This window comes from Acanthochromis polyacanthus, chromosome 2, assembly GCF_021347895.1.
Source record: "Acanthochromis polyacanthus isolate Apoly-LR-REF ecotype Palm Island chromosome 2, KAUST_Apoly_ChrSc, whole genome shotgun sequence".
NCBI classification, from domain to species: Eukaryota; Metazoa; Chordata; class Actinopteri; family Pomacentridae; genus Acanthochromis; species Acanthochromis polyacanthus.
The window spans coordinates 14,718,956-14,733,759 of record NC_067114.1 but is presented as its reverse complement, the minus strand read 5'-3'; the positions used below and the strand labels follow the sequence as shown (position 1 = coordinate 14,733,759).

At 41.8% G+C, this 14,804-nt stretch overlaps 1 protein-coding gene across 1 annotated transcript in view; it reads left to right on the top strand.

Moving 5' to 3' along the window:
- Positions 1–471: 471 nt before the first annotated feature.
- syt9a (synaptotagmin IXa) overlaps positions 472–14,804 on the top strand; it is a 28,784-nt gene continuing 14,451 nt past the window's right edge. Inside the window, exons 1-3 of the mRNA XM_022190293.2 lie at positions 472–1,164; positions 12,092–12,587; positions 13,626–14,181. Coding sequence (XP_022045985.1) covers positions 1,017–1,164; positions 12,092–12,587; positions 13,626–14,181 — 1,200 coding nt within the window. The 5' untranslated portion in view covers positions 472–1,016. The remainder of the gene's footprint in view (positions 1,165–12,091; positions 12,588–13,625; positions 14,182–14,804) is intronic.

The following is a 14,804-nucleotide window of genomic DNA, read 5'->3' as shown; positions in this document are numbered from 1 at the left end:
TTACCCACAGGAGTGACAGCATAACAATACACTAATAGAAATATTGGCATTGATTGCCCCATGGGGAATCTGTAGGGCTGTTGATGTTACTTATGCTCTGAGCGCCACGGAAGCGATTAGAAATAATAGAAACCGAGAGACAGGAAGATAAATTAACCTCCTATCCCTGCGTGCATGAGCGTGCTCCTTTAATTAGTTCGGCAAAACAAGTAATGGATGTCACTGCTGCGGCTGTCTTGGCAGTACTGCGACGTGGAGAGAGCACTGGAAAAACCAACTTCTCTCTGCTGTGACAGTAATTGATGGTTGAATGCATTGATACAAACTTATGTATGAAATATTTTATGCCTGGCTTGTGAGTGATATTCCGCTTGTTCCATCTACAAATGTAAAGTGAGGCGAGAGAAAGAAAAAAAAATAGCGAAGAAAAAAAAAACCTGTCATCCTCTGATTGGCCATGTGTAGGCACGTAAAACCACACCAGGCTCGTCAGAACAGAGAAGTACCAGAGGGCTTGCTACAGGTAGTAGAGCTCTGAAATGCAGATATTCCTACTTACGCATCTTGCAAAGTGCTACTGAAGTTTCTTTGGCGCGTACAGGTAACGAATTGCGCACAACGGTGCTCCTGGCGCGAAGATCAGGGTAATTGTAACGAGAGTCCGCGCACACATTTCAGCACGTTGGACAGCGCACGGCGCCGCAGAGGCGGTGCGTGGATTCAACCGGTGGCTTTTTCCAGCAGAGCAGCGGAGTGAGAGGACCACTGAATGTTACGTAAAAACTCTTTCTGCTCCACATGTGCGAGAGGTTTTTCATTCTCCTCGCGGATCACTCGGACTACTGTTCTTTTGTTCTTTTTAACACCGAGGGTCTCCGCCGTGTGGGAAGGCGTGCCGCTGCCTGACTTCCAGAAGCCGTGCCGAGCAGCGTGGAATAGCTGGGTGACTGTGAGGCGGACGGAGTGGTGCCGTGGTGCCTAAAGAGACCCTCCATTTATAAGGATGCTGGTGGGAAATGCCTGGAGACAGAGATGACGAGATTTGTCAAAAGGCACTGGAACTCTTGTCAGATCTTTGCTCGAAAGGGGAAGTGCAGAACGAGAACTGTCTGGATTTTATCTACTATTTCCGAGACCTCGCCAGGCCACGGTACACGGATTCAGGTGAGGCATCACTTGCACGCTTGACTGAAGCTGGCATTGAATTGGAGTGAAGCCAGAGCGCATGTGACTTCTTCTACAGAACATCAAGAACCTAATGCACAATAGGGGGGCCAAGCTTAGTTAAACCAGTAGAATTTGTTTGGAATTCAAGCTGCACCATCCCCCCCTCCCCAATTATCTCGTTTAATTTCTCTTCTGGGAGGTCTAATTTGTACTTCAGTCCAAATTCAGATGAGACTGATATTCCCCAAGATGCAAAAATGATGGTATTAGTCCAGTTCATTGTGAACACATGTGCACAAAAGCCGGCTGTGTAGTCACAGAATGACACTCATCAGATCTGGATGCTGCTCTCCTCTTGCATGAGTTGTATCTGCACTCCATCACTTACTATCTTTGCACATTTGGCACCTTTACTGTAGCCAACTTTTGTTGAGTTTATCTCAGAATGAAGTATATTTTTTAATCTTTTCTGATGGTATTGGGTCAAGTTGAACATTTAATGTGCCCCCAGAGTCAGGTTTCTTTATTCCCTACTCCTATTCCAACCATCCTCACCTGAATGTCATGCGTAAATGGGTGCGTGTGTGCAGAGAGCAGTGGAAAAGCAAAGCGAGGGAGATAGGCTCATTTGAAGGAGCGAGAAAGCGCAGTTCCTGCAGTCCTCCACATACCTCCTCCATTCATTCTGCTGCCAGTGGTTTGCATTATTCTCGATGATTATTCACCACATGAAAGCCCTTTGTGGATTCCCACTCCTTCCCCTCCTTGCTGTCACTTTCTGCATCCCTTTTCTTCCAACCTCTTCCTCCATATTTCCTCTGTTCCCCTCTCTTCTTTACCTCACTGTCAAAAGTGGAATCAAGGGAGAAGGCAGAAGGGTTTGGGATCAGGACGGTTTGCATTTAAGCTTTAATTTCACTTCTAGCTGGCAGTGTGATGGCAGCAGCAGTAGATGAAAGAGAGAGGGGTAGGCCACCCTTTGACACAGATTTCTGGCTGGACTGGCTGAGGTTCAGGGATTTTACTGCACATGAACATTTGTATGTATGGTATGACTTTTGATATTCTTCCTTTCTTCAATGAGTTTACAGAAAATTGATTTAACATGAACTTTGTCTTTTAAAGGAATAGTTAGGATATTTTGAGAAGCCACCTCCCTGAGAATTACATCAGAAGATCAATATCACTCTCATATCTGTCCAGCTGAAGCCGGCAGCCAGATTAGCTAGCTCAGCACAAAGACAGCAAACAGTGGGAAACCACTAGCCTTGCTATTTCCAAGTTGCAAAAACTAAAAGTTTGGGGTTTTATGGAAGTTATGGATTATTTTTTGTCCATGCTTTCTTTTGTCTATGCCAGCTGCCTTGAAACTCAACACATATAAGCCTTTAGATGTGCTGGTAGGTAGATTTACTTACCTTGGGATAGACTCATGTTAGTTTGTTCTCTCCTGTTATTAGTTTTTGTCTGCTAAGATAAACCAAACCACTCTGGGAGTAGCTTCGTAATTAAATTACAGACATGAGAATGGTGTCAGTTTCATCACCTAACTGTCAGGAAGAAAGCAAATTAGCAGATTTCCAAATATATATATATGTTCTTTTAAGACCCAGCATGTGCACACCATTTAGTTGTGGTTCTCCAAGCAGTACCCAAACTGCTCCTGTTTTTAATTGCAGCTATTTAATTAGTTAGGCATGGGTCATCAGGTCCAAGCAACTAAATTCCTGTGGATAATAACCAGCAGCATTCAAGGCCCCGCAGACATCCAGTCAGAACAACTCACACATTTCACACATCATGCTGTGTCCTCTGTCTGGATATTAACTGGTAACTAATAACTGAAAAATGAATTAGTTTCTACGGAAGGTCTGTTTAAGGAAAACGACAACATCTCAGAGGTAGAAGGTGAATATTGCTTTTTCAGCACTTGTTTGCCTCCTACACTATTGCACCTTTGAAGGTCCTGTGCTCTAAAATTGGTCCATCCTCTTTGTTGTGATGCGGTCTCTGAATCCCTCCAGATGTCTATAGATTGTTCTCCACCAGGCAGCACTTGGGCAACCTACCAAACTGATTGTGGGCTCAGTGTCCTCAGAGGCAAGCCTCTCGGTTTCTCCGCATTATTCTTCGAAATTACACACACTCTGGTATTCACAGGACTGCACAGCAGAGAAAGGACAGTTGGTACGAGTTCCTGTGTGAGGTCTTATGGCAGCGCCCACACACAGAGCCAGCACTGCATTAGGCTGAGCTGTTGGATTTGGAAGATGGGTTACCTTACCTACAGCAAAGAATGCAGAACTATTATTGCCAAGTAAGTATTTACAGATTGACTCAGTCGTTAAATAGTGGTGCGACATATAGTTTAATTTAATCTTTCAATCTAATATTCATACTAAGAAAGTTGAAAACGTGCAGTTTTGCAGCATTCCTCAGTAAATGCTTCAATTTTGACAATTAGTTTCACATCAGATTTGTGTACAACTCGCCAGGGCATGATTCAGAAGATGATTCCTGGTTGCATAAGGTGAGCTGTGATGTTAGTTCCTCTTTTAAAAACATGTGTTCTTTTCTTAGTGTGAAATCTGTCATATTAGTCAGATGAAAGACTCAAAACAGAAAGAGCACTGAAAGTGCATCCAGCTCCGTAAGTAGAAGCAGATGGGGTGTTTAAAAGACGTGCCGATACAAAACTGTGTCATTTTAGACATCAAAATGTATTTCAGTTAATCTTTCTGTTTCTCTTCCTGTCAATGTTGTGTCAACAATTTGAAAAGGAATACAAAATGAGAGAAGTAAATGCTTCATGAGATAAAAAAGGAAAAAAAAGTTTTCCATATTACTAAACTATATCTCTGTCAGCTGTAACACAGGACAGGATTAGTGTGAAATTTTAAGATTCCTGATTAAAGCTGTTCTGTATGGAGGCCAAATCTGAACAAACTTGCAGTTATTTTATTATAATGCTGTTTTCTCGTGATAAGTTCATTCATCTCCCTATCTCAAGATATCACAACTAATTTTCTCATGAGAATAACTTAATTATTTTGCTATCACAAGAAAATGAGCATTGATGTGAAAACAAAAGGTTGTTTCCTTTCTGTTTACCAGATATCAGGAGTGCCATGCCAGCGGGGTGCAAACTACAGGGGAGCCAGGGGGAGCTTGGCTGCTCTCAATAAGACACGAGCTCCCTGAAAGCATGCATTCTGATAGTGTAGGGGTTCTGTAAAATATTGATAATATGTTATGTTAATAATATGTTATTTTCCCCATGCATATACATACATACACACACACACACACACTGTAATAACTGGATACAAAACAGTTAACCTGAGTATGAACTCTTGCACTCAGGAATAAAGGTGCATTTATGCTACATGGGAAGTGGTTTTAATAAAAATGGTCTATCTCACTGCCTCTCAGCAATAATGTGTGCTACTGTTATTACTGAAATAAAAAGCATTTCTCTCTTTTCTCCTTGCTGCTCCTCCCGCCTCCGTGGTGCCGAAAGATGCACAGCAGCGGCTACCTTTCAGCTGTTTTCTTAATCCTGTTACTCATGTTCTTATTAACACGAATAATGACAAATCAAGTGCTTTATAAATGTATTTCTTGTTCTTGACCAAAAAAAAAAAAGAAAAAAGAAAAAAGTAAGCTCCCTCAATCACAAATTGCACACCAGCGTTTATCGATGGCATTTTTGCAGCTGCAGCAACTGATTTAAGCTGAAAATGTCAGATCAAGGAGTACCCATTATTGATCAGTGCATTTGACTGCACTTCAATCAAGGTGTATGACAGGCACTGCCTTTTGTCTTCCTGTTAGAGATAACATTCAGATCAGTCCTTATCATTTAAGGAGAAGACTAGCCCTACAGCAACTTCACAGGCGAGTACAATTCAGTGATCATGCTGAGGCTGCTGATAGTCCTGACAGTGATCTTGAAGGCTGAAATCAGGTGTGATCAGACCAGACACTCAGTTTCAAGCTACCCCATAACTTTTCTGCAATCTCAAGAAAACAAAAGTCCTGTACTCATGATAAAGTATCTCATTATCTCAAGAAATTACTCTTCTGTTTTTTCTCACGATGGCAAAATAATTAATTGGTGATCATGAGATAACGGCAAAATGAATGCAAGTATGGGCATTCTCGTTCTATGGGATCCTGGATACTGCCCATAGATAGTGTATAAAAGATGAACAGAGCCTCCAGGTCTGAAAAGTGAAATCAATGCAGAGTCTGCCCTCTTTCTAATAGTTAGAAAGAGTCAAAAAGAAGTCAGATTGTGCAGATGTTTTGGAGGAAATCTAAAATTTTTCTCATGTATTTATTAAAAGTGTTAGTTTTGAGTCTTCCTCAATATAACCTGATGTTCATTTAATAAATGAGAGTGAAACGGACAATAAAATATGGTATATTTTAGGGTGTTGCTGCCTTGCGATTGACAAGCTGTCAGTCAGGTCCACCGCTAACTCATGACATCTGGTTTTAAGAGACCAAGATGGCAAAAATTCCAACCTACAGTTTTAAAATTGTAGTCCAGAAACCAACGGACTGCCACAGTGGCGCTGCCCAATTGTACTCATTCATTTAGTTTTACAGTGAAACAACAAACTTAACCAATAAGCCATAAAGTTTTCAGTTACTATGTCTTATTACATGCACCATCACTGCGCTACAAATTCATTTACACACCCACTATACTGCCAGTAGTGATAACAGTTCAAGTACAAAATACTGCTATCTGCTTAGGCCATGCGCTGTTTCACTTAATTGTCCTCCGAAGTCCCTGAAAAGATGTCAGCCCATACAGAAAATATCTTGTCTCTTATCTATTATTATTATCTATGCACATTCTTTGCTCTGGTATTCATGAGGTGAACGCCTACTTGGTGTGATGCTCATTATGGTTATTACTTTTTGGCTAACCATATCATCATGCATTTTGTTTGAAATCCTGGAGGTTTTTTTGTGTAATAAAGTGACACACTGTGAAATAGCGACAGGGCAGTTACTCACGAAAAACAATCATTACTGTCTCTAAAAACTGAAAAGGGATTAGTCATTAATCATAGTCATTGCTATGATTAAAGTACTTAGAGAGATTATTATACACTAATTACTATTCATTTGAGTTTTTTTTTTTTATCCGTGCAAATCTTCATCAGCATTGTCTGTACATATGGGAACAACATTCCTTTGCTTTATTACTATAGGCAACTGATAGCCTGTTGCTTAGTCAGCACATAAACTGGGAAGAACTCTGTATCTCTGCCCTCACACAGAATGAGGCGCAGCCAAAAATAGACCCGGTCAGATGGATACAGCAGACTGATTCTATTAAAAAGTCACTGTGCAAGAGCCTGGGCTTTTCGAAAAGCAGATCCACCTCAAAGATCAAAGGTATTAAAGTACAATAAATGAAAGAAAGTGTTAGATAACCAGAGATGATATGCAATCGCTCTGTATTAGACACACAACAGTATGCAGAGGCTTGTGCTCAAAACTGAAACAACGGGGATCAAGTTAGCAGGTGGATTTAGGAGTCAGGTGGCTGCGATCAAAGCTCAGGGGAACTAACAAGATGGGTGGCCTAGATGCTGGAGATTGCTAGAAATAATTGACAGTGGCAGAGCAGGACAACTTAGACTGACAGGCTGGGGAATGGACTGTGGTGATGCAGGAAAACTCAGGTGGACTGCCTGGGGACTGAAAAATAGAGAATCAGGAGACCTCAGGTGGAGGACCGGACTGAAGGTGCAGGTGTAGACTATTATGTGGATGGTAAGAGTCGAAGGCAGGGCAGGTGTGAGGAGCTGTTGCATGGCATGGCGAGGAGGAAACGCAAAGCTGAGCTGCAGAAAAGGGCAACCTTGATTTAGGTGACAGGCAGAATTACAGGAGGGCAGCTAGGAGGTCAGTGAATCAGGTTGGCCTTCTGTAGATGGTGTGCTGAAGGCTCTGGACAGACTTTAAGGTTGAAGGCATTAGTGGAGCGACCCAGAAGGGAAGGACAGGTGATTGGAAGCCAGCAGGAAAGGACAAGCAGAACACTTAAGACCAGAATAGTTCGCTGTTGGTCTTGTTGCTGAACAAGTAGACAGATGCCGAATGAGGGCACTGCTGGGAGATCAGGCAGTCGGGGTGCTTGGCAGGACGGTAGCTGGAAAACAGAGTCATCCTTCGCCAGATAGGCGGACAGCAGCTGGAATCCAAAAGACTTTTAGGTGGGGACTGGGCAGGTGGCTGGACAAATAGGCAGCAGGAGACCAATGTAGAAAGCTGGCTACTGGGGTGCATGTGTGGTGGCTGTCAGCTGGAGCACAGGATTGTGTACAACTTCACCCAGCTGGAGATCTAAAGCATCCTGCAAATCAGCCATTTGAAAATCAGCCAGTTGTAGAGTAGTCATCTGCTGAAAACCAGGGGTAACTGCAGTGGTGGTGCACAGCAGGAACACAAGAAGGCTTTGGCAGTAGCAGCTGATGGACAGTCTGGCAGGGCAACGGCAGCCCAGCTAATACCACAAAGCAGGGCAAAAATTAAAAACAAAAAGCTCATCGGTGAGAGTTTTAGGTTGACCTGACTGAAATTAAGCAGAACTGATCGGATAAGCTGCTCACATACATTTAAGATTACTGCTGGTGTTGTTGCCGTGCTGCAAAATGAATTTAGGACAGATGAGATGGCTCCCTGGTGGTACTGAGTGATGGATAAGAATCTAAACAACTAAAGTGCTTAAAACTCATGCACAGCACCATATTTGAAAGGCACTGCTTAAGAATAGATTTAATTAAGATGCAGTGATAAGACTTATGTGCAGTTTGTTTTGACAAAGATCACAGTTAGCTATGTTATGAACTGCATTTACTCCTGTGGTTATCTTGTTGCACAGTGATTGCAATAATTATAACTTATTACATTTTTTGGCCTCAGAAAAACTCAAGCATCCATTGAAGAGCAGGGAGTAAGAGGTTGATATAGATAGATGGTGTATGCCTTTGATAATTCCATAATTAAGCACACATAATGGTAGTTCAATCTATTATAAGGAAGGTACTCCATTCTCATTAAAACAGGACCAACGCTACCCTAACATCTACTGATGATGTCCATTAGCTGATGCACAGTCAGTAGTTCATAAAAAAGACTGTTCTGGACTGCTTATGTGCCTTTACTGTTAAATGAAACTGAAGGATAACATACATAACATATGAAAGGCAGACAATAAACAACATCTTAGAAATGTAAAATGTTCACAGCATTGTCATTAACTTGTAGCACTACTCAGTCAGTGATAAATCCTGTTGAGAGTGTGTTTTTTGATTATGCAACACTGACAGCAGATCAGTGTGTTCAAGGAAGGCTTGTGCTTTAAAAGGTATAAATCCCAGTTAATCTATTGTCTAATACTTACACAGAAAGTGCAGCTTTTGATTTAATGATCATTACTTGTTACGAAAAATGGGCAAGAGCACCTTAACCCGAGTGTCTTGTTTTAGATCCTGGACACAGAGACTCCCCTAAATACTCCAAAAAATATTGTTGTAGTGAACCCTCTGTGACATGGTGAGTGGTTTTGAAGTGGCTCAGTGTGGTGACTCTTTCTGTAGCCATCTTTGCAATGCCTGACTCCTCCTAACTCACAACTAATCCAAAAATTTAAAAAAAAAAAAGAGGTGGAATGTGAGTGGAGCTGAGGTGGACTGCACTCAAATGGCACCCATCTGTAACTCAAAGTGGCCACACCCTTAATGTTACATGACCTTAACCCTTACTACAGATTTATTTATCTTCTTTGCTTCTGCTTTAAAGTTGGGCATTTCAACATTTAAGGGCTGTGGGGATAGACTGGTTTTGGAGCCAGTCTCAAGTGGCCTTTTTAGGAGCTGTCATTTCTGGCACTTTCACATTGGCTTCATTTTCCAGCCTCTGAGGTTTCCGCTTGGATGATACTTTAACTCATTTTATGAGGATCACTCACATTGCTCATAAACATGAGTTGAACTTGAGACATTTCATAAGTCTATTACACAGAGTGACACATTATTTCACTTTGGGGTTTCAGAGACTGCAACTGTAAAAGCACAATCTTTGCTATTCGAATTTCATGTCTATAATTTGTAGAATTTATAATGAGTAGTGGGACCACAAGCAAGGAGAAAGGAATGAAAATTTCAGTAAAACACAAAGACTGTAGGTTAATATTAATGTAACAAAATACTGTATTTGCCTTGAGGATATAAATTTCTTTGATTTGCTATTAGGTATAAAAAATCATATAAATATTGCATAGAGTCCATTCCCTGGACTGAAGCTCTGCTGTGCTGCAGCAGTTCCTATGATTTATGTTTCGGAAAAGAATGCTTATGTGAAAAGTCACACAATTCTTGAGAGCAGAGATGATTCAGAAAGCCCCCGATGACTCTGCTGGTTCACACCTCATCTCCCTTTCCACGGTGACTCGCGCACTCTGTGCTGGTGTCAACAAATGTGAAATATTCAGTGTCATGCTTTGGAACTAGAAACTCTTACTTGACAGACTAAGGCCTGGAGTGATATGCCTGTAAAACTTTTATCCTCCCACAGCCACTGCTGCTGCTACTGTTGCCCACAAGGACATTAACATAAATTCATGATGTATGTTTATGACTAAACTACTACTACAGGGGACTTAGAGCGTGTGGTAGGATTGTATAAGAGGACTTAATAACTGTAACCTTACTTTTAAAAGGGGTTTATCCTTAAACGGATATCTTCAATTTGCTGTTATGTGCTCAGCTGGTTTAGCAGAAGAGAAACTTGTAGAGTGGAGCTCTCTAACCCCTACCAGTTTGGAAAGAATGCCGAAAAGGCTGTTTTTTTTTGTCAAGTTTTTTTGGCACTGTTTCGTGATTATCTCTGTTTGTATAAATTGATAGCTAACCCTCATCAGTTTCTTGATGTTTTTTTTTCTGTCGTCGCATTTTCACTAATTTGGTCTCCAGTCCTGCGCCTTTTCAGAAACAGTGTAAGCATATATAGAGGTAGAGATAACACAACTAGGTCTTTTTAGCAATTTAATAAGTTATAATGCCATCAATTGTTAAAAAAAAAAAAAGGAGTTGAATTTGTTTGATGATTTACTTTACAAAGACTGGAAAAAGCTGGAATCCTATTAACAATAGCGAGTGAACAATACCAATAATACTACTTGCTCTGTGTAAACACAGCCTGCAGTTCAGCCCAGTTCCACTGAAAGGTCCCTACCTTTCTGTGGTGACTGTTGGTCAGAGCTGAGACATAATTTGATTAAACACTTTCAAACAGAAGTGCAGAATTTATTCATTTTTACAGAATCAAGTTACTGTAAAAACAATTTATGCTTGGTAAAGCTTTGAATGATATTTGTAAAGTGATTTTAATTAAATTTTCAGTTTAGATTTGGTTAGGATTTCACACAGAACAACGCGAGGACTATTGAAAAGTTTAAAATCTGATCATTCTTTCTGGCTCTGAAATATGGTGTCATTTTGGGGATTTTGTGTTTGAAGATGACAGGCTTTTTGCTTCATGGGGTGAATGAATTTGTAACATTTCCTTTCTGCTTGATCAATAAGATGGATTCTACTGTGATGGAAACTCTTGTGTGCAGACGGAAGCAGGTAGTTCATGCCAAGAAAACTCAGGATACCCAAGGACTGTATTTACAAGTTAAAGTGTTTACTCATTCAAAGCTCGATCAAGGAGAATCAGACCTGACATGACACAACTGAGCACTTGCACTTCCCAATTCTGAACCTCCTCTCATCAACAGTGTTTCTATTACTGCTCACAGAGCTCATCACAGCCCCAGTCAAGGTTTCTCTCTAGACATTAAACAGGAACCCAGAGGCTCCACTTATTGCTGCCGTCCTCACTGGAGGTGATAAGGAACAGTTGTTTACCTCTAATTAGCCTATGTGCGACCTTTGGAAATACTGCTGTAACAACTTATCTTGTATAAGGCAGTCGATGGAGTCAGAGTGACCCTTTGGCCCACTGCCTAGAACAGTGGTAGCAGAAATTTCTTTATATCTACCTATCAGTGTCTTTGCCGCAAGCTGCATTTCTCACTCTGTTTTCCTCTATTTACACAACAATTTGTAGCAACATATACGTAATGTAGGCACAATATAGCCTCAGATGCTTCACCACTTTAAAACCCCCATTCCAAAACTGCTGAAAATATTTAAGAGTTAGAAATAACAAATTACAGCTCAGCTCCTTGACTGTTCAAATATACGTACGATGTGAGCAGAGAGTTGCTGCTGCTTTTGTTTCAACACCATTCCCCCTCCGTTATCAGCAAATGAAATTACAGCATGGGGTACTCTCCACTTGGGGGACAGATATGAGGCTTCCAGTGGATAATTAAATACAATTAATCTTAATTAATCTTGTGAAGGATTCTTATATATATAAAAAAATGTATAAGAAAAGACAATGAGGGTTCCCGTGCGGCTCAACTGGTTGAGCAGATAACTCATTAACAGGTATAGTCCTCGACGCAGCGATCGTGGTTTGAGTCCAACCCATGGAAATTTGCTGCATGTCCTTCCCCACTCTTCTCCCCATGTTTCCTGTCTCTCTCTCCACTGTCTTTTGCAACAAAGGCTAAAAAGCCCCCCGAAATATCTTTTAAATAAAGAAAATAAAATGAGAAATTCTAAGAGAACCTTTGGGTCACCCTCAAGTAAAAAAAAAACAAAACACAGTATCTGCTGAACATGTCTCTCACACATTAATGTTATTGTAATAATGCTATGATGTGAATTTTTGAAAAGGCTTAATACTTTTGGTTTGGTAAAGCAGTAAAGGTGTAGTGTTACAACAAAGCAAACTGAATTTGCGATCAGATCCTGATTTTTCTCTACTCTTGTCATCTTCTCAGATATATCGGTGAGTCTGCTGTCACTGGTCGTGACCGCCTGTGGCTTGGCCCTATTTGGGGTCTCCCTCTTTGTCTCATGGAAGCTCTGCTGGATACCATGGAGGGAGCGTGGGCTCTCCCCCACCACCAAGGAGGCCCATGGGCACCTCAACCCCACGATGAGCCCCCTGCCTGCACAGCCTGCACCCAGGCAGCCGGTTTACACGGCTGTGGACCCCCCAATGCACAACCGCCGTGAGTCATCACACTGCTCCATGGCCAGAGAGCCCACTCCTATGGCGTCAGTTGTGTCGGTGGAGGCTCCTGTGACTCCAGTGTCTCCGCCACCTGTGGTCATGGCCACACCGGAGGCAGCTATGAAGATCAGTCACACATCTCCCGACATACCGTTGGATGCCCAGAACAAAAGCCGGGAAAATGGGGTTCACACTAACCCTCGTATGCAGAGACAGACCACTGAGCCTTCTCCCTCTGGCCGTTCAATGTCGGAAATTGGGTCAGTATTAGCTATTTGTTTATATCCTTGCCTTGAACACGTCCTCTGTCTTATGTATTCATTGTTTTTTCAAAGCTTATTGCTCTTCTACTGGTCTCTCAACAATACTGCATGATGACAGTGGAAGGTTTAGGGAATGTGACTATATTTCTGTGCATTTGCAACATGCTTCAGATTGCTTCTCTCGACTATCTGTACACGACAGTATGATTAAGGATAAGGGAAGACTGAAATTATAGTAATGAAAGTGTGGTTTATGCACGATTAGGATTAAGTAACTGATAGGTTTGTGTAAAGTTAGAAATTGGGTAAGGTCAGGTGACATTCAGACAAAAAAAGTGAGGAAAAATCGAACATTATTGGAGATAATGCAATAAGGGCTCAGGTGGTAGAGCGGGTTGTCCAATGATCAAATGGTCGGCAGTTCGATTCCGGCTCTGTCCTCGTCATGTGCTGTTGTGTCCTTGGGCAAGACACTTTACCCGCCTTGCATCCAGTGCAGCTACTCACACTGGTGTATGAATGCGTATGAATGTTGGTGGTGGTCGGAGGGGCCCTAGGCGCTTATTGACAGCTATGTTTCTGTCAGTCTGCCCCAGGGCAGCTGTGGCTACAAATGTAGTTTACCACCAGGGTGAGAATGTGTGAGTGAATGAATAATGGATTCATTGTACGCGCTTTGGGTGCCTTAGAAAAGTGCTATATGAATCTAATCCATTATTATTATTATTATGATGATTATTATTAATATTATTATTATCAGATATGTCAGATACGTGACAGAATGAAAATCAGAAACACACATTTATAACTCACCCCATACTTTCAGCTCTATCTTTCTGCCTAGCTACTTACGTAAAGGGCACACTTCCTTCTGCAATGGCAGCCAACACTGGCACTACATACTGTATAAATTATGTGCTCAGAATCTTCCATTATTGATGTAACTCCTAAAATACAGAGCTCGTGTTTCTGCGCGCCTTTTCTTCATCATGTAAATGATGTATGATTATGGTTGTTGACTTCCTCTGTTCACAGACAAGGGTCCATACGTAGACATATGAACCTCTCTAACCCAGACTTCAACGTGGCCCAGTTCCAAAGGCAGGACTCGCTCACGGGAATGGGCCTGGGCCTTGGCCGCCTCAAACCGGAGCTCTACAAACAGCGCTCCCTCGAGGGGGATGAAGGCAGTCGGAGAGGCGGAGGCTGTGGGTGCCTTCACTTCATCCTCAAATTTGACTGCGACCTGGAACAGTTAATAGTTAAGATCCACAAAGCAGAGGACCTCCCAGCCAAGGACTTCTCCGGTACCTCTGACCCTTATGTTAAGATCTACCTGCTGCCCGACCGTAAGACCAAGCACCAGACCAAGGTGCACCGCAAGACGCTGAACCCGGTGTTTGACGAGGTCTTCCTGTTTCCTGTGGCGTACTCTGAGCTTCCCACACGTAAGCTGCACTTCAGCGTCTACGACTTCGATCGCTTTTCACGCCATGACATTATAGGTCAAGTGGTGGTGGACAACTTCCTGGATCTGGCAGATTTCCCCAGGGAGACAAAGCTCTGCCGGGACATTCAGTATGTCTCCTCGGTGAGTCAGTTCACATTTATGTCTTGTTCACTTAGTTATTTATGAGTGGCATTTCAAGTGTGGCAGATTGGTCGCAACTCTACTCAGAGTTACATATTTGTTCTTTCATTTCAGCACTTGGTGTCCCACAATGACAGTATAAAATAAAAATGACAGCTTTTTTTAAACACACTGAGCTGTCAGCTCTGAACAAAGGAGAGAAGGATTAGTTGGTAGGTAATGTGAAAAGGTCTAACTTTGAAATAGAATGTTTCTTAGAATGTTTCCCTGACTTTACTGTGTCTTTCTCTGTTGCTGAGATTGAAAGTATTGTAGCAATGGAGCAAATTATCTGATCAGGCATAATTGCCTCCCTGCAATATTTTACCGACTAGCTTCTACACAATACATCTCAGACATGAGCCATTATATAAGAGCACATGAATTTGCTTTAATGCCTTTTCATTTTTTTGTAGAACAATTTACAGTGTTGTTTGAAATGTGGTCTGCAGCTACGAAGCATTGCGGGAGGTGTCGTAATTTTAAAAAATGCTTTAGATTAAGATGTTCCTATAAGATTGCTGTTTAATACAATTCCTTCCATTTAAGCATGGTGTTTTCTTTGTACATATTACAGACAGATG